The 20,654-nt window shown below is 43.1% G+C and overlaps 1 protein-coding gene across 1 annotated transcript in view; it reads right to left on the reverse strand.

Annotated features, from left to right (window-relative positions):
• Positions 1 to 1,298: 1,298 nt before the first annotated feature.
• The window catches only part of tgfbr1b (transforming growth factor, beta receptor 1 b), a 61,397-nt gene continuing 42,041 nt past the window's right edge, over positions 1,299 to 20,654 (reverse strand). Inside the window, exons 7-9 of the mRNA XM_079575950.1 lie at positions 9,050 to 9,174; positions 8,658 to 8,788; positions 1,299 to 1,862 (exon numbers count right to left, since the gene is read on the reverse strand). Coding sequence (XP_079432076.1) covers positions 1,737 to 1,862; positions 8,658 to 8,788; positions 9,050 to 9,174 — 382 coding nt within the window. The 3' untranslated portion in view covers positions 1,299 to 1,736. The remainder of the gene's footprint in view (positions 1,863 to 8,657; positions 8,789 to 9,049; positions 9,175 to 20,654) is intronic.

The following is a 20,654-nucleotide window of genomic DNA, read 5'->3' on the forward strand; positions in this document are numbered from 1 at the left end:
GGACTGATACCTGAGGGCCTGTCCAAGGAGGACACTCTCCGGGAGGGCGTCCCACGGCAGCGAAACGTGCCCGCGGGTTCGCCTCCGGGTTTTGATCGTTTGCTGGAAGCCTCTCCCTGCTCTGCGCCCCCCTTAAGACGCTGAACTCCCTTTTCACACTGTACATCAGGCTTCTCTGAGGTTCATTACTAACTGTAGGGCCTTGACCCATCATCGTGAGCTGTGCTCTCAGTCCAAGTGGGACGGGCTTCTTTGTCCCCCAAGAGCCAGGGTCATTAGTACACTTTCATTGATAAGGCCATGCTTGGTCTACTGCCCTCCTACATCTGTAGCTTAATCACACGGAGGAGCGTTGACTCTTACGGTTTGCGTTTAGACAATCATTTGCTGATCCCGAGCAGAACTGGAAATCATGGAGCATGTTGCAAAAAGACTGGAAAATAATGGAACTTAGTCCATTGAACGGTTTAAAGTCCTGACTGAGAGCACTTGAGACAACCTTTTTAACTGTTTTTTTTTTTTTCATAACGTGTATGGCATTTTATTTTGTAATTGAAATTGTAACTATCTTTTGCTGCCACTGCCAAGGCTACCTTGAAAAAGAGGTTTTAATCTCAATGGGACTTTCCTGGTTAAATAAAGGTGAAATTAAAAAATAGCTTTATAAATGAATATATTTCAGCAATGTCACTAATTTAAATTACAATTATAGTACATTTTACTACATGATTTAAAAGCTAATTAAATATGTATTTATTTTTACATTATGACTGTATATACTGACCATTTGTAAAAGAAATGACAAGAAATGTGTTTTGCAATATGTGCTCCATTTCTTGTGAAAGAAAGGAAGCACATATTGCAAAACATATTTCGCAATATGTTTCCGAAATGCGGGAAACACATTGCGTTTCCGACATTTCCTCTCTGGATCTCCTTTCACCGCGGAGCCATGCGGGAGTTTGGACTCTTATTGATCTGGCTCTTGTCTTGTTTGTTGGTTTGTTTTGGTGAGCGATAACCCGGTGACCTGCCAGTGGGCCGGTCAGCCGACACCACCCACTTTGTACTTCAGCCCCCATGCTCCGCCGATGTTTACACGGCCAGAAAAGTCGGATAATTCATCGGCAGTAATTGGATTTCGCTGCGCTCTCCGGAAATGTGATTACCCCCCCCCAAAAAAAAAAACACACAGGCCTCCATTATCTACTCTATTTTTGACCTTTTGAAGGTTTGCACACTTGCTTCATTGCACCACTGAGAGTATATAGCAGCGTATAGTTCAGTGGATTTCATATTGTATTTTAAAACTACTTCATAAATAAAACCTCGCCTTGCTTTCCCTAAAAATGTCAATATTAAGCGCCACAATGGCCTAGTGGATAAGGCTGCAGCACTTTTACGGCAAACCCCCTTTTGGCCCCAAAGATGCACAATCGACTCCTGGCTTTGACATTTTTCTGTCTGTCTTTGAACCCCTGTGTCTGGTGGTCATGTGATCAGACTGGGAGCCCTGCCGGAGAGTGCCCTGCAGATGGATGTAGCGGCGGCTCCAGGCCAGCAGGAGGCTCTTTCCCCTGCGGAGGCACAGTTGGAGCTTGGATATGGCAGATGAGATATGAAGGTTCTGAAGTTAATGCCCTGTGTGTTCCCTTCTTTTTTTGACAATGCAGCAGGCCGCACTCCCTCGTGATATGGGGGGTTGGATGGGGGGTGGCGGGGGCAGTAGGAGGAGTCTACATCTTGATGCCCTCCTGTTGGCTGAGCTGTGACAGGGTCTTCTTGATGCGCAGGGCGGTGAGCCGCGCTGCGCCGTTGGCGTACCAGCACTCCCGCATGATCTTCGCCATTACCCGCAGGGCCTGGGGGGACGGAAACAGAGACACGTTAGTGCGAGTCCAGGTCAAGTCAACGTTCATCTCATCCTGGTCACTCTCAAGTCCAGTAGACACTATTTTTGCTCAACACAATTATATTGAAGATTTTGCTAAAGATTGTTCCCAGCTTTCTTTAGCTTGGCCATTTTTGAGATGTTTATTCGTTTTTCTTCCTCATTGGACATTGACAGGAAGTGACATAGATGACGGACAACGATTTTAAACAGTTGCCGTGCCCACTATGTTAAGTCAGTACGTTTGTTAAGTGTGACGACATCACGCACAAAAACAAGCTACCGCCGGGTCCAAACTGTTCAGAGTTCCATAGATAAACACAGCAAAAAAAACACAACTTCATCTCAATCTGAATAAACAGATAAAAGGCCAAAAAACCTTTTACACCTAATTTGAACAATATGTCTCACCATTTATCCAGGTCAAATTAAGAGATTTTTAATATTTAAATGGGGCCTTCATTGCGTATGGAAAAAATAAAGATAATTAATGCCAGAAAAGCATTACTAAAGTAAATGTAATTCTTCTTTGTGATGAGATTTTTAAAAAGATTCTTGTAGTCGGCTCTACAACAGGTTAAAATCATCTTAATACCATCGTAGTGAACAGGGCAAAAGTTCCGTAGGACCCGGAAGTAAAGCAACTACATCATTACTTAACAAACGTATGGGAGTCAAACTGCTGTGGGTCTTTACCTTTATCTATGTCACTTCCTGTTAAAAATTCAAATAATAATAACTTTTCTGTTGCTTCACTGAAATAAATGATAATTATGCAACTGGTCTTATTCATCTAAATCTTTTGTAAGTGAGAAGCTCAGGAAGAAATGATGTCTGATGTCCATCTAATGTGGTAGTAGTACTGCATTTTGTTGTCACTGATGCAGTTTTGAAGCTATTAAACCGAATGTTGTTACTATATAATACTTATATTGGATACAGATACAAATGTAAATGTTTATCTCATTGATTACGGGGTGGGCGACATAAACTTTCTCACTTCCGCCGACCTCGTTTGTTACTTCTATAACTGGACAAATGGTAAAAGGTCACAAATTATACAGCACTTTTCTACCTTTATCAGGCCCAAAGCGCTTGACAAACGTGCATGTTGTAAAAAGGGAAAAATGTAAACTGCTCAAACAAACAAAATGAAACTAAACTAAAACGAAACAACTCAATTTTGTGCCTTACTGTGTTCACCCCAGTGTAAGAAAATAGACTAAGTAATAGCTTAGTAGGCTAGGTCAGCAACACATTTTAGATGAAACAAAATAATAAAACAAAGAGTGAATATAGAAGAGTAAAACTGTGGCTCCATATCATATCATACATAATACATGTTAATGAACTAAGATTCTAGATCCTGGGGAAACTATTTAATATCATTTCTCTTTTTAATCACAGAGCCCCAGAGTTTAAAACATTATATTTGATAAAATGCCAAAATGATCCATACTTTTGGATTAGCTAAATTGTATTACAGATTATGTTTGCGAGACAATTCATCAACAAGATAAAAAAAAGGAACACTCCGGTGCTTTAAACTAAAAACTCAAGGTTAAAGTCAATTTGGATTTCTCTGAATTGACTGCAGATATAGATACAGGCCGGGTCAAGGACCTGGGAGCTGGATCTAGTCAAGTCTGAGTCCACGTCGATCCCCAAGTCAAACCCCTGTATTGTTTGTTCAGTCTATCATGTTTTACGGCTGTCGGCGGAACATTCGGCGCAATACTTTAATTGAATGATCATTTGGATAAGTCTTTGAAATGGAAGCCCCCTCTGAAGCTCTTTGATTACGGAACAGCTCTGCCTTGATGAAATATTAAGGCGGCGTCGGGCTCCGCAGTGCGCTCACTTAAACTTTGATGAGAATGTAATGGTTGAGCCGTGTGTGTAATCACTCGGACAAAGAGCGGCACATGAGAGAAACCCACTGCTGCAGGAAGAGTTCGCTTAACGCTTTCCCCACTCGGGTTTGTCTGCAAATTAATTCGACACTCGCGCGGCCGAGGCGAGCAGTTTAGATTGGTCTTTCTCTCTGTTTGAGAACGGCAAGAATCGGGCCAAAGAACACAATTAACATGCACTGTCCCGACCAGATAGAAAATAAACAAACAATGGCAGCTGGCAAAGTTCAAGCCGGTGATCTTTTGGCTGTCCACATTTACTACACGCACATGATTCAATTCATTTATTCGATTTAAGCCTCCCGTTATGTTCGGAGAGTTAGAAACACGGATGTAAAATGTGACTAAAATGTGTGTTTGAAAACAACAGCACAATCCAAGCCAGTCTTTCTCCAACTGTAGTGATATTTGCTCTGATGTGCACACACTTGTTATTTTAGGAAAGTTAGAAAAGCTTGTTTTTAGCAGAGCGCTAACATAAAGCTAACAGCTACCGCCTGCTGCTGTATGACCCTAACCATAACGCACTTTATTATGATTTATTAGATCACATTTTTGGCTTCTTCTTAGTTCATTATTTCATCATTTATAATATATTTAGATTTCACAACAAACAAAGGTTGTGCCTGTGTTTAAAGGAATTTTAGAGCAGGTTTTAAAGCATTATTAAAGGGACTATACGGAGTTTAAAAATTAAAAACATATGCATTTTCCTCCCTCTACATGTTCCAGCCATGTCCCAGTGTATAGAATGACCCCAGACCTGTTCACCACAACTGCCTCTATAATCCTGCACTGTCACTCAGAAAGGTGTTACTTCAGGTCTGAAGTGCCGTCATGCAATAATATAGAAGCTGCAGTTACACATAAGACCTGAGGTGGCAGTAGTGAGTATAAAATGGCCAACTTGCATCTAGCCCCTTTAAACATCAGTGTAAGTTGCCGATATTACCAAATGATTTTTGCTTTCATTGTTTTATTGTTGTTTCTAATCATTATGGATCAGCTGTTTCACTATAAAGTTCGTTGCACTGGTGGTACTTCAAGAACCCAAAATCCTTTCAGTCTCTCCAGGATTTCACAGACCAAACTTTTTTTGGCATTTTACACCAGCTTAAACCAAAAAGACTCTGAGGAATAAGAAAAGAGGCATTATTTTAAATAGTATTATCTAAAAAGTAGAAGCAAAAACAAAAGTTCATATTTGTGTGTATTTGACCTTGTCGTGACCCAACAGCTGTATACATGGTGAGCATGGCGCCTTTACTTTCCATCACAGTGGTCTTCAGGACGCTCCAGGATCCCCAGAAAACCGACTAAACAAGCCTACTTTCCAAGCCACCGTGATGAAAAGTAAAGGCGCCATGCTGACCACTCATACAGCCACTGGGTCACGACATGGTCAAATATAACACATATTCACTTTTTTTTTCACATAAAAAAAGTTGCATAATGCACCTTTAAAGGGACTAGATGGTTGTAATTTTAATACTCACTACTGCCACCTCAGGTCTTAGACGTAACTACAGCTAAATCCCAAAAACAGTGCAGCACTCAATGTGTTAATATCGAAGCTGCAAAGTGCCAACAATCCAGACCATTGTTCATGACATTTGTAGCACCACAGTGTGTTCTATGTTATAGATATGGACACATGCTGTGGCTCGTTTGAAAGCTGAGACTCTCAACTCTCTGTAGGTGAAAACAGTCAGGCTGGTTTTGATCAAAATCACAGATTTCTTTTGAGAAACAGAAACTGAGGTTTTATGCAACTCTCTCCTTTCTGATAAACTTCCCGTTTCAAGTCAATTTTCAACAACAACATTGTTGACACGTTTTGAAACACCGAGTGTTTGGTTCTCGGATTGAAGACCTTGGACCGATTCTAACCATTTAGTTTTTAAACTCTCAGCCAACATTATTTCACTTCTGTTCATCACGGAGCTCACAAAATCACACATATGGTGTATTGGAGTGTCTAGTTTCGGAATAACAAAAACAAACAAAAAAACGCAATAACTAGTTTTTGTTTTTGACCCTCAATGTGTTAAGCTCGTGCATGACGCCACTTCAGCCCCGAATTAACTGTTTGAGCGACAGTGCAGGATTTTAGCAGCAGTGGTTGTGAATAGGTCGGGCTCATCCAACACATTACTCACATTGCTGGAACAAGCAGGGTGTAGAAAATACAGAATGGTAACATTTTTAAACTCCGTTTAGTCCCTTTAAGGAATAGTTGTGAAGGAAATTGTGGATTATTGGAATAGTTGCGAGCTTTTAGAAAAGTTGCAATGCTGTTAGCTGAAATTTCTATTTCTCTTTTAAACAAACATTTTTTTCTTTTGTTGCTTTGAGTTAATAACTTTCAAAACAATAGCACCTTTTTCCATGTTTATAAATACTTGAGTGATGTTAAAAGCAGCAGGTTAGCGTCTGCCTCCCCAGACTGAAGCGGTGACTCGACATGTCAGGGCTGGGGCCTGGCTGGCACATGCCTCTAGTGCGGTTTGTAAGCAGCATGTGGTTACGATGACTCAACGTTTATGTTCCGCTCCCAGACGCTCACAGCCACGCATTCCTACACCGCTCATTCATCGGCTGGAGGCCGGCCAGCCATCCAAACGCTTGGCAACAATCCGATCCCACGCTGTTACGGTAAAGGATTCGGGCTAATTGTTCCGTCTAATTCATTAAAAGGGACCGCCCCACGCCAAATCCAACATCTGAAAGAGCGGCATTATTGGGTTTTAAACACTTTCTGGTACATGTTGGTAATTCTACACTGATATTAAAAGGAGTATTCAAAGTTTCCTTGACTTGGTCTCCACGTTGTGTTGTTTCATTTCATTCCTGCGTGTTTGAGTTGCCCAGCATATTCAGCCAGACTCCCTCTCAAGTGCTCAGAACGCTCAAAATCGGACTATTTCAGCACTCAAACTGCCTCCACTAGATAGCCTTTCTTAAACCTGGAGTGTTATGAATACAGGATAAGAAAGTGGAAAATGTAGTGCACAACTCGAGGACAAACTTTACAACGTCTCTCAGCTGTAAGAGGGCGGCGGCGGCGGCTTGTTTCTGGATTTGTGAGAAGACGACGAGGCCGTTGCTCACTCTTCCATGTCATATTTATGAGTCATTTTGATGTTTTCATATTCAGGTAAGCCGCCGTGTAGGAAAGACAGACCGTGGGTTTCTTTTCAATAGTTAATCCGCCTGTCAATCACTTCCATCGGAGACGACACGCTGTCCCAGACTGCACATCATCGCAAAGAGGATGAAGAGGCCAAGCTAGCACTTCCTCACGCCTGCCAAAGAAATTACCTTTACCAGTCTCCCCTCCAGCCTACACATGCATTAGTGTGAATGATAAAACATGAAATGCCAAAGCCACGGAGTCACAGAGTTAATTAAAGAGCCTGCATGCAGTTGAATACGGGATCTTTAAATGCAGGATATATTTCAGGAATGCAGTTGAGCATTCTGCTCTCGTGAGGCCGGTGTTCGCTGTGGAGAATATGAATTCATGTCTGCTGCGGAGCCCTGGGGTCAGAGCATACGCCATGTGAATGCTGCGAGCCGGAGTGTGTGGGAGGAGCTGGCTGATGCTCAAACAGTCTGCTGCTACAGACTGAAGGAGGCCCGCCTGCTCCGAGCGCTGACTCAGCCGTGACCTGAGAGAGAGGGACGTATACAGGGCTTAGAGGCCCATATTGTGTTTTATTCAGGCTTTTTTTAAACTACCGCCGACACCTTAGCCTTGGATTTTTTTGTGGTATAAATTAAGTATCATGTGTGTCTAGAGAACATCTCCAGGACTAGGTTGTTATGAAATGTAGCTACAGAAAATGTTGTTATAGAGCTCAGGCAGTGGAACAGAGGTGGGCTAAATATGCAGGATTACACAGAGAGACTTTCATAAAACACCAATTGATGTGCGTTTTTGATCAGGATTAGCATAATTAACAGTTAAATGCTCATTCTATCACGCCAAGACCCGGGGAAGGCGACTCACGCGATTATCTGTTCTCAGTTGGACTAAACTCTGGCCTCCCACAGTCGTCACTACGCCGGTTACAATTGGTGCAGCATGGAGCACCAGTTCATCCAGACACAGACACATCACTCCGGTCCTCTCCTCCTGCACTGGCTCCCGGTCCGTTTCCGGATTGATTTTAAAATGTGAATGTTTGTTTTTAAATCCCTTCATAGTCTTGTTATATTTAACTGAGATGTTGACCATACATCACCCCAGCAGAGCCCTCCGGTCCTCCAAAAAAAAAAAATGGTTCTGGACGTGCCCAGGTCCCGGTACAAACAGCGTGGCAACGTGGAACAGCTGTCCCTTAGTCTATAGCCCCTTTTCCACATGGACACAGTATCCGGCCCAGTGCTTGGTCAGCCCGCTTTATTTTGTTTGACCTCTGGCTGTGGGGAAGTGGAAACACAAGCATGTACTGGGCAGAGTCGGTCCATGGAACAGTTTTTGTGTTCTTATGGATCCTTTTAACGTCCAGATTACAGACTTGTCTTTTCAAACTGGCCTTTAACACCTAGAACAAACTGAATTATGTCTAGGCTGTGATCATTTTGTGTTTTTAAACGGTTTATCTTTCTGTGAAGCACTTTAGTCTTTCTGTGTTGTTGCAAAGTGCAATAGAAATAAACTTTGACTGACTAATTGATTACATTCTTTTCCCTGAGCCATTTATAACATGATTTTCCCTTCATTGATCACAACTATGTAGAAATTGTGATCAGTGGTTGCTAAACCTGCCTGTTACAAGTAATAATGCCCCAGTTTGTTGGAAGCTCCGTGTGCACTTTACTTTAGTGTTAAAGCCCAAGGTTTGTACCTCACAGCTCTGCCAGCGGTTGGGAATGTTGGGCCGCAGCTTCTGCTCACACACCACCTTCCTCATCTCCTCCACAGACGGGTCCGACTGCACCAGGTCGTAGTAGGGCAGCTGGTAGTCCTCGTGGATACCTGGAGGGGAAATCGTTATTTGAGTTTGTGTCCCGGTGTTTTTTGATCACATTGGTTTTAATTGAGGTGTTCTGGAATGGGGTTCTGGTTTATTAATCAAATCATGCAGCCCTAACACTAAGATTTATCCTAGTTAGATTGTTGACTCCAGTAGTTATTAGTAGAGAAGTGGGAAGTCACAGTCCTAGTCATCACTGCTAACTCTTCACTTCTTGCCTGTAACAACGGACATGTACGGGGTGATGGTGGACTCGGCCTTACCTCCCATAGAGCAGCGGCTGGCGATCTCCCAGAACACCAGGCCCATGGCGTAGATATCAGCACGCTTAAACGACTCAAAGTGCTTCATGTTTATGGAGTCGTCCAGCACCTCCGGAGCCATGTACCTGACACACACAGAGAGAGAGAGGGGAGGTCATACACAGTTCTCAGAGTGCGGGAACAAAAACAGCATGTAGTATTCTCTTGTTTTTTTAGCCACATTGTAATTGACTCCAACTCGGATCTTGTGGTGGCGCACGGAGGGGCGCAGGCTCTTGGCGAATATACTTCCGAGTGGCGGAGCTATATGCGTTATTTTCCTCCGCCACTTGTGAGGGGGCGTCCCAAGAGGAGGTGACATTCATTTCCTCGTTTACATTGCGCTGCCTTGCGTTCTTTCTTAAGCCTTCGGGCCTCACAGGTCAAACAAAAAAACTGTTTGGCGCGGATCGGCCTGCGCTTGGTGTGAACGCGAAACAAAACAAACGCACATGTTCACTCCCCACTCCCCCACAACCCCTCCACCGGCCGCGGAGTCGATCTGGTTAGAGGAACAAGAGTGTCACCACCCACTTAAATGCGCCAAGTCTGGAGTGGCAAGATCACAAAGAGCCTACTCCTCCTACTGAGCACAAAATGTCACGCTATCATCTGCGTTTTGAGACACAAGATCGGGCCCCAGATGTCTCTCTTCAGCTTTAACATTGATACAGTAACAGTCCTGATCAAAAGTTTAATACCAGTTGAAAAATGGCAAAACTTCACATTCCACAAAGTTCCAAGTAGAACTTAAATATGCAACAAGAAGAAATGAGTGTGTGACAAAACAAAACAAAAACCTGAAATAGTCTGCTTTTTCAGCTGATCAAAAGTTTTGGACCACATGCCTTTAAAAAAAAAAAAAAATCTGTGCAAAAATGTGGATTCAGTGCACTTTCTGTCAGGTTTTCACACTGTCATGACGTGCTGATGACGAAGGTTTAGACCTTGTTTGTGTTGTTGAGCTGCATAAACAGAGCCTCTCGCAGGGCGTCGTGACTGCTGAGGCGGGACACAGTAAAACAGTCATTACGGATGTCTTAAAAGAGCCTGAGGGTTATGGAACTAAAAAGTCAAGTGGAAGACTCAAAAAAAAACGTCCCCAGCACTGAGCTGTAGAAACTGATTGGCTCGATCCTCGACTCAAATGAAGGCTGTTACTGGAGCAGAGGCTTCAGAAACAAAAACGCCTACAATAGTGTTGTTCCACTATCAAATTGTTCCATCCGTTCAGATTAGCTGATGCCGAGTACCAATAACGAATCCTGTAGAAATATGCCAAAGCCTACAGCACATGGATCATTGTGCAAATGAAACAAAGATTGTGCACTGTGACGTTTTGATCCCCAATTGTGATTACGGTATTTGAGGTTCTGCGTAGGCCGGGTATCGGATAGATTTGGGTTTAGGTACTCATCGATACCAGGAAATCTGTGTTATCGGCCTAAAATCCAATACTATTATCAGAATCGGAATAACCTCGCCATCAAAGGCCTCATCCGCCCCATAACTGTCCTTTTGGACTTTGGAAACAGCACCAAACATGGGACGTTGAAAGAACTCTGATGAGAAAAAAAGCATTGAAGCTCTACTTGGAGCCTCACAAAGATCGAACCATTTCCATCTTTCAGCTGGTCTTCCGCTTCTGTTTCGGGACTGTATGTATTCTAGTTGGCGTTCACATATTGTTTCGTGATTGTTATGCAAGTTTGAGTTCTTTTGCATGTGGGTTTTCATTAATCGATGTCAGCACTCCCTGTTCCTCGGTTCCATCTGTCCTGATTAAAAGCTCTGTTGATGCTTGGGTCTTTCAGTACAAGTCTTGAGTGCACAAACAGATGAATTATAATCAAAGAATTTCATGGGAACACACTGAAATTTAGAGTTATGTTGTTATTAAGCATCACTGTTTATGGGCGACTTTTCGATGGAAAATGGACTTGGGAGATACAGTAATTTTTCATTACTTATTTTGATGGTTTCCGCACCCATAGGCTTTATTAGATGCGAGCACATGATGACAGAGGGTGCACATCGGGAAGAGGCTTTCAGCAAATTGTCAGAGCCGCAACATTTAACAATGTCCTCGGTGGAAAACCTTTCACCCATTAGATATTTTTTTCTGTTTCTTCAAGGGACTTTATGTATAGAATCATGTAACAAACGTGTGTGCTGGAATACAAATTATTCTTCTAGAGGGTTTCTACAGGCAGCAAAAGTCAGATTCAGTGCTTTTTGATGCCAATTTAAAGCCCAAACACAAAACAATCTGCATATTTCATAACATTTGCAAAGATTCCATCAAACGGAGAAATGAAGGGAATTTCTGAACATTCTAAATTCAATTGGACACACGGGGGACTTTTGAGAGCGGGGATTTAAAACTCATGCAGCTGCAGTTTGAGCTGAAATTATTTAGACATATTTGCATTTTGCATTAGTTGAGCAATGTGATTATTAATCAAAGCAACGTAGTTTTCTTTTGCGAATATCTTCAAAACAAAAAGTGATCGAGTTTTCCTAGGTCTCCAGGAAGCTGTGCGAAATCAATTTGGTCACACGTGAGCCTAAAGATTATGCAGATGCAACTAAATATTTGTCCCTGTTTTGTAAGTTATAATCAAAAATTAAAATGTGTTGCCAGTTTTCTGATGTATGTTTTCATCTGTAACCTCCGTAATCTCCATTCTGCTTTGATTCATAAATAACCTGGCCTTGAGTATCCAGCAGAAGTGATACAAGCAGAGGTAGCCTACCCGACCCACATTGTAACTAATGGCCTCCATCAATCTCGATGGGAGCCTAATGACCCCGAGTGGCTGAGTCTCTTCCGCTGCTGCTCTCTGTGGTTAACCCATGGAACCGTCAGCTCAGCTCATTGAGGGCAGATCTTATTAGAGTCGACCGGAGAGCCGTGAGGCCAGCGGCGCTCCGACACCCACTTCACGTCTGCAGATACAACCTAATCAGACAACGGCGCGCTGCCAGTCTGAGCCGGCGGAATAACAAACACGGCCGGGGATGTGCGAGGAAGGAAACATCACCATTGATCAAAAACATTCATATCCAAGACGTGCATTTGCGTTTGACAAAGTGGTGAATAAAGTATGCATCTAAAAAAGCGATAGCGAAGACCGCGGATGATTTGGAACAGGTTTATTAGAACTTTAAAGAATATTTCCGACGTGTTACGGTTCACAGGGACATGCATAGATTGAGCCTGTGCATTTCTCAAGCTCTTTAAGTACCCATCTCGTGCACTTCCCCACCAAAAACAAGTATTATGTCTTTGATTTTTCTTTAACATTTGCCATACGAAGCCAAAATCTGCTGAGAATACAGTTTTGATGCTCAACAACTTCAAATGGCGCTTCCTTCCTTCCTCCTCTGCCTCTCGCTCGGCGGCCGCCCTGAATGTGCTCCGGATCAAAGGGTAAACAGCGCCGTCCCCATGTTTTCCCCGTTTGAGAAGGCGGTACAGCCCATCTCTGTAAGACGCGGGAGAACAGGGTAAACGGAGTACATTTGATAACTTATGCATGAACTAGCGCCGTCAGACTGGATTATTACAGTTTCACTTTCATTTATATTACGGGGTGTCACGGTATGAAAATCTAACCTCACGGTAAATGTGAGCAAAATGATGACGGTTTTCGCTTTTGTCACAGTATTTTTCTTTAAAGTATGTTGAATTATGTTAAGCAAGCATTAATAGTCCTACACAAACTGAAAAAATACAAGCAAAGACTTTTCACATCAAAGTAAAGGAACTATAAGAATGTGTTGTTGATCGTCTCGAGGGTATTACATGGACCGACTATAGCGCCTTTCGCAGACACTTTTTTCCTGCACGTTCTGCAAATGAATAACTGTCTTCTATCAACTGTCCCTCGGCATTCTTAAAATACCAAAAAGATGCCCAGACTTCAGACTTGGTCCTCTTTGAAGGCTGATCGATGTCCTGAGCGCTGTCATGTCCTCCTTCGGACAGGATTCCAGCTACGAAGCAGCTATGAAGTGTGCCGGTAACTGTGACGTCCCTAGTTTATACCAAGGCTTTGCACATAGTTCTTTTGGGACTCTTCCTTTGGCAATGTTATGCTACTATCATGCGAAAATGGATAGCATTAGCTCTCTGCACATTGGATTATTGAGCCTGCCATGGACAAGTGTTTTGGGCTGGATTGAACACTGTTTCTTTATCAGAGAGTGGGCACGGTTTGGCACAACCGTGGATCCTAAAATTCGTACGATTTACCTGGTGTGAGGAGGGCTGGGTACCAGTAAACGATACCAGTGTGGTATCGAAACAAAAGGTTAGGTACTACTGGCATCTAAAAAAATAAACGTATCAAAAGCAGGTGCATGCTGTTGGAGGAAGTGACCCCCCCTGAATGTTTGCTCCATTTTTATTTCTTTTTTTTTACATGTTATTTTTGCCCCAATTTTTTCCTAATCTTTTGCCATTTTTTTTTATTACTAATATTTTTCCTATTTTCTACCCATTTTCCTCCCAAACCTTTTTTTCGCACACATTTTTAGCAACATTCTCCCCAAATTATCCGAGGGCCAGAGCAGCGTGTGAGCTGAGGAGATGGAAGAGTGAGGTGAACAGCCCAGTGGATTATTATTGAAGCTATTTTTAAAACGGGCCGACCAATAACACTGGATAATATAGATGGATGTTTTAAGTGTATTACAATCATTGTACACTGTACATGTTATATTAAATATCAATGGTCCGTCAGAGTCAGTGTTAGTAATCAGTTGAAAGATAGGAGGAGGGGGTGCCCTTTTGGTCTTGGTTCAGCACCTGCCCCTCAAACTGCCTGTGCACGTCACTGCTGCTTTTTAGATAATACAGAAGATGGAATTTGCATAATACCTCTATTTAATCTTTTTAAGTGCATGCATGAGGAGAGTTGATTCAATATAGGCAGACAACTTTTTCTTTAGATCAACTCCGTAAGCATCACTGAAAGAAAAATGCTTTCTAAGACTCTTTCACACTTAAATAGATGGTAAAAGAGAATTTCTTTCTCTACAACCCTTTTCCACCTCTTAAAGTACTTTAAGAGTCAATGGACTATTCACACTCATTCTCATACAGCGGTGTGCACAAACCGGAGCGGCTAAGTCCAAGGACACGATGACAGCGTGCCCTGATGAGCGGGGATCAAACTACCCACCGTTCAGTTTCTGCACATCCACACCCCCCCCCCCCCCCCCCACCTGCTGAGGTCATGAGGCGGCGCTGATCAGTCATCTCCAGTCCAGACGGGCTTTATTGCCGCGCTCATGTTGCCTCCACTACAAATCATGTCTTGCTAACCGGCAGCAGCTGTTACTTTTATACATAAACAGCTTCCATCATTGAGTTCAGTCGACTCAATTGCCTTTACTTACATAACAATGCAATATTTCAAGTTCAAAAGCTTAAAATACCCGATGCCAAGGTGTCCATGAGCGTTTCAAAAAGCCACAGTGATGAATATTATGGGACAGTTGACCTCTTAACCCCCGCCTTAACCGAGCAGATTTTCTTCAGTTTGGAAATACTTCGACAGAAATGAGATGAAAACGAAGATGAAAACGCAACAAAAACTCAACAAAAAAGCCACAAAAAGTGACAACGTGGCAACAACGGAAAGGAAACAGATACATCATTTGTCTTAGTTTTCAAAGGAGGCACTGGCCTATAGGCTGTAAGAAGTTTTTAGATTTGGGTAAAGTTGAACTGGAGAAAATAAATGTGCTCAGTTAAGGCAGGGGGTTAAGACCTTAAAACATGACAATTGAAACACACTGCCTGACCCAAAAGTGGGTCATGTCTAGGTTCAGCACTGTGAGCCCTAACAATGAGATCAGCCAATGACCTGAACATCCTGAATGACCAGGTTATTCCATCATTCGCTTTCTTCTTCCCTGATGCACGGGCGTATTCCACCACGACAGTGACTCACCCCGCTCACGTCGTGAAAGAGTGAGGAGATGAATCAGCCGCCACAGAGTCCAGACCTTAACCCCATTGAGAATCTTGGGGATGTGCTGGAGAAGGCTTTCTGCAGAGGTCACACTCTCCCATCATCAATGCAAGATCTTGGTGAAAACTTAATGCGACACTGGATCTTTGGACCTCACAGGAGCTTACTGAAACAACGCCACAGTGAATGTGCTGTAATCAAAGCTAAAGGCGTATTGCAATGTTAGACCTTTTATTTGGTCACGCAGTGTATTTAAAGCAGTACTAAGCAACCTGTTTACCTTAATTAATCCTTTCCGTAGTCCCTCGGGGGGTAATATGAGTTTTAATGGGATAATTGGGGGGGGTCTTTCATCTCCCCCTGGTGTCTCTGGCCAGAAAATCACAATTGCAACTTCGCTGCCACCGGGTCGGAGTCACCAAGTCAACCAACACACTAATGTAATCACGAAGAAGAAGCTAACAGGCTAACGGGCAAAGCTAACAGCGGGCTAGCGTCACTTTAAACAGTATTTACAGCCATGTTTGAGTGAAAAAAATGATTTCCATTGTGTAACTGGATGTACAATATCCCTCTGTCCCTTTGTCTTTTCTGTCAGCGTAGTATTTACTCTCACGGACAATTAATGAGTAAAAAAACACAACATACCACGACACCTGCAGTGGAGCTTATGGCCTCTAGGGGCATGAGTTACTTAGTGCTGCTTTAACCTCTTAACCCCTGCCTTAACTGAGTGCATTCTCTACAGTTCAGCCGTACCCAGATCTAAAGGTTTACAGCCTATTGGTCAAAGTAACACCTCATTTGAAAGCTAAGACCTACAAAACTGATCAGAACGGATCTTTTTCCGCGCATTGTTGCAACCTTTTCACATTCCTTTGCGTTTTTCCAACTTTTTCATCACATTCATGTCACTTTTTAGTCACTTTTCTATTACTCTTTTGTGGCTTTTTTGGTGCGCATTCATAGCTTTTTTTGCTGCATTTTTGTCACTTTGTCGTCACATTTTTTAAAGAAACTGGAGAAAATGTGCTCGGTTCAGGTGGGGGTTACATGGTTAAAGAAACATTTAACACAGACGGCCGTGTCGACGTCTGCAGAACAAGTGCCACCCTCGTCCTAAAGTTCCCCTTTTTGTCTGGATCAGGGGTGAACTCGGCTAAAACAACATCTGACTGTCCCGCCGTCTGAATGCGTCAGTGGCTCAGCAGCAGAGGGAGGAGACCGGAGCGTCCCCAGCCCGAGGCGCTCCTCCCGTCTGCCCCGTTCAGCACACACAAAGGGGGAAGTGAAAAGGAGGAACCGATCTGCTTACAGTCAGCGATCAGCAGACGGAAGCACTTAACCAGAATAAAGCTCCCGCTGTCTCGCCTTACACCTTAGACTGTGCGCCGTAAGTGCACCCCGGGCCACGAGACTTCGCCCAGACCGACCGACCGCTCCACCGGCTCAACATCTACAAATACAGGGAGTGCGATGGTCACAATGAACAAAGACAGTAACATAATATCTCCATCAACACATTTTAAAATCATCCTTTTTAGCAGTTAAAATTTGGCACATTCACAGCTTGAAGGCTAAAGTTCACCCTTGTGTAAGCAATGAAACTGATTACACTCATTTTTTGAAAGCTGATTCTCATCTCTGATTTATTACTTCTTTTTTGTTGTTATTCAACTGGTGCCTCTCTTAATCACTTCTTAAAAAGGGGAAGTAACAGCTGAAAGAAGGCCGAGAGAACTTTTGGTGCAGCAGAGTTCCTTGGTTTTTTTCTGTTCTCTCATTAGGAGAGCGGTTATACTCTTAAGACTTCTCACAAATGTTGACGCTCCGGGATGTTTTTCAAAGTGTGCACTGTAAACTGAATATTGATTTTAAAAACATGCATTGCGAGTGTAATTACAATGCTAGTTGGGAAAAAAAGGGCCTTTGGATGTTCTGGTGAGATCTCGCCGTCCTGACATGAAGAGCTGCTTAAAGAGGGGGTATTATGCTTTTTTCAGCCACATAGCACCAGTCTATAGGACACTACAATGATGACGAAACCTTCTGTTGGTCTGTCAATGCAGTAAATTAGAATAACTGCCTTGTATAAAATTGCTCTTTCAAAATGGCGTTAGCAAATGACTTGAAATAGGCCCCTGTCTCTTTAAGAACCTCTGACCCTTTCCGACACGCCCCCTCCACACGCTGTCTGTGGCATCACAACAACACTCCGCTCGTTGTCTCAAGTATTGAAACTACGATCGGTGCATTTTAATTTTTATTGTTGGAAAGGACCTACTGTTTATCACTTTGTGAACAATGGCCACACAGGATATTATTTGGAAACAAACCTTCCACACCGGACGCTTGGAAGGGGCTCTTGCCTGAAAAATAACTGCTGTTTGGAGGCTATCTCTTTGCATCTGCCATGCCCTATGGATCTCTAACTATACCCCCATGGACGACACCAGGATCTGCAGGAGCCCATACCATTCAAAGACGGACATTATCTGTGCAAGTGGACAATGGTTTTTCGAGGTTACCCGTTAGCTTGTTATAATCGACTACAGCTCATTGTTGATGAAAAGTCTGTAATAAACCACAAATGTGTAAAGCCAGGCTCATTGTGTGATCATCGTAAAGGCTGCTTCGAGTAGTTGCCTGCTTTATTGACGTTATTTGTGCATAATATGCTGCCTGTTTTCAATGAATGTTGTGAAGGTGAAGGTTGTTAGCTTGTCGCGGCTAATAGTGCCTTAGCTCCGAGAGAAACCACTCGGCTACGACTCACTGTAGATGAAATGTGAGCAATAAACTACACAATCAACAAGCCAGGCTCCGTGTGTGATCATCATAAAGGCTGCTTCAAGCAGTTGCCTGTTTTAGTGACGTTTTCAATGCATAATATGCTTGTATTCAGTGAATTTTCCCGTTAGCTTGTCGCGGCTAGCTTGTTAGCTCCGGGAGAAAACCACTCGGCTATGACCCATTGTAGATGAAATGTGAGCAATAAACTTCCAAATCAACAAGCCTGGCTCCGTGTGTGATCATTGTTAAACGGTTCTTTATGTGTGTGGTGGTTTTATTGACTTTATTTGTGCATATTTCTCGTTTTCACGTGATGACTCGAGGTTTAGCTTAGCATTAGCTTTCTCCGGAGGCTCTGTGCATCATCAAGGCCCAGCGCAGAACCAGACACTGAAATAAGTGTTCTTGTCACCGGTTTTAATCCTGGGTGTTTCGGTAACAGAAACACTGATGTGTGTCTTTGTAAAAGTCTGCTGTGGCTCCGGTTCACAACACATGAAGCTAATCATCCATGATGACTCTGTTTACATCTTAGGGCTAGACACTGCGGGGAGGGGGTTCTGCTGAGGAGCAGTGGTTGGTTACTCGGCTGGTGACGAAAGGTCGGAGGCGTATCCTGGAGGTCGAGGGCGTTTCCTGAAGGAATCAGGCGTTTTATCCCTAAAATGGCTGCCATCAGAGTTTCTACAGATTACTCGAAAATACGTGAATGTGCCAAGGCAACACTTCAGGCATGGTTTTAATGAGGGAATGACTTAATAACATGATGTAAAGCTTGAAAAAGTCGGTTTTGCATAATAGGCCCCCTTTAAAAGGATCCTTGAAGTGAGTGTAACAGAGAACGCTGTATGTAATGATCGCACTGCCAGGACTCATAAATCATATATTAACGCTCATTTCAGCAGCCTCGGAGAGTCTCGGGTGGCATCAGAAAGGATCAACTAGGGACGATTTACGTAGGGCAAAAAACATGCACAATAGGCTAAACCCTTGTTGCTAACAGTTGACAGATCAAGTTTATTTATTTTCTTTGTGCATTCTATTTCCTTTTATGGATTAATGCAAGTTCATCAGGACCATTTCTAGGGAGGGAGAGGAAATACTGTGGCCATGATCATGTCTGCTACTTCACCGCTAAGCCCAAATGTTATCGCAGCTTTCGTTTTGTGTTTTGGACGGTTTCACTCAGAATGTTCTCAACAGTACAACCTAACTGTGACATGTGTCAGGGCCTTTTACACTCAGACAATAGTGGAGCCAGGGTCTGATTTGTGAGTGGGCAGCGAGTAAAGCGGATGGGCCGAGGACACGCAGAGCTCTCCCTGTCGTCCGCCGCCTGCTTTACGCTCATTACAAACATGCTTCGGCCATCAACGCTCCGGCCGAGGCCACTGTGGCCGAATGGCATTAGCCAGTATTTGTGTGGCTGTTTTATTAATGCAGTTGACAAAAACACAGCCTGTAGTTAATGACAGCGATGAGGAAGAGGAGTAAAAGAAACATGTGCCAACGCGGCCCAGCTATCAGGGCAGACTATACGCACAGGCATGAACTCTCTCATCAGGCAAAACATAAAACAAACATCAGCAAATCAAGGTTCAGATGCCCTAACAGAAAGTCAGCGGGCTGCTGTAGTAGTGTTCTGTGGAGCCGCCGTCACAGCGGAGAGAGAAGCCACAGAGAGACAGATTGATCTGCGTCTGGGTTAAAAGTATCTTTCAAACTATTGATCAATGATCACCAACTCAAATCTGCGAACATCACGAACATCGCTGTGGGGATGACAAGCCACGTTTCGGGGACAGGGGAAGGGAAGTGTTTTTTGGAGCAGAGCACACAATGCAACAGACATAATTTTGCGGCAAAAAAAGAAAAAAATCTGGCCTTCAAATTTGATCCGGGGCTACAGTAAAAACATCCAGGGCTGCAGCCCCAGGAAAAATAGACAAACCTTGATTATTTTATTACACATTTTGCAATGGGAAATGTAAGACCTTTAAAGACCTTTTTAAGACATAGAATTACAAAATGTAAGAAAACCGGCTCCAAAAGATGACTCACATTTTAAGTAAATATAAGTCAAATTCATGTTTGAAATACAAGCTCAAACAAAAACTATTTGATTTGTGTAAATAACATAACTGATAATCTCATTATTGACAAATAACAAATGGTTATGGAAAAAGGTATTAGGGCGAGATGGAGGTTTTCTTCACATATTGCTTTATTTCTTTTTACAGATTGTGGGTATTTTGATTCTAAATTGAAATAATTTACTGTTCCAAATGACCACACTATGAGTTCACACTACATGCAGTTCACCATGGAACTAAACAGCAGAACAAATCCAGAGCTTCAGACTCCAAATGAACTAAGACAATTGTCTTTAACGGCAGTTTGTCTCATCGCACATGAGTTCACCTATCTGTATCTACTGTATCTATCTATGTCTCTCTCCAGTTCACTCGAGTTAAAGCAACCGTGGTCAGAACGGTGTCACGCACAAGAGTCTGTGCCGCTGCATCTCCAAACACCACCACACTTCAGTCAGGTGCTCAGACGGGGAAAAGCGGGTACACAGACCATGCACATTTTACAAATTGTCAAAATAACTTTTGTAAGCTATCCGCAGCCGAGATGCTGTTGCCAACCCGATGCATGCTTGTGCTGTTGTGCACTGACCTCTTGAGCTTTGGAAGGTAGATCCTTCTGATATTCTGATTGTGAGACCTTTCTCCTTCTACTGTTGAAGTGCTCTGATCTGTGCCTTCTGGATTACATTCTAAACT

This window comes from Gobius niger, assembly GCF_951799975.1.
Source record: "Gobius niger genome assembly, chromosome: 18".
Taxonomy (NCBI): domain Eukaryota; kingdom Metazoa; phylum Chordata; class Actinopteri; order Gobiiformes; family Gobiidae; genus Gobius; species Gobius niger.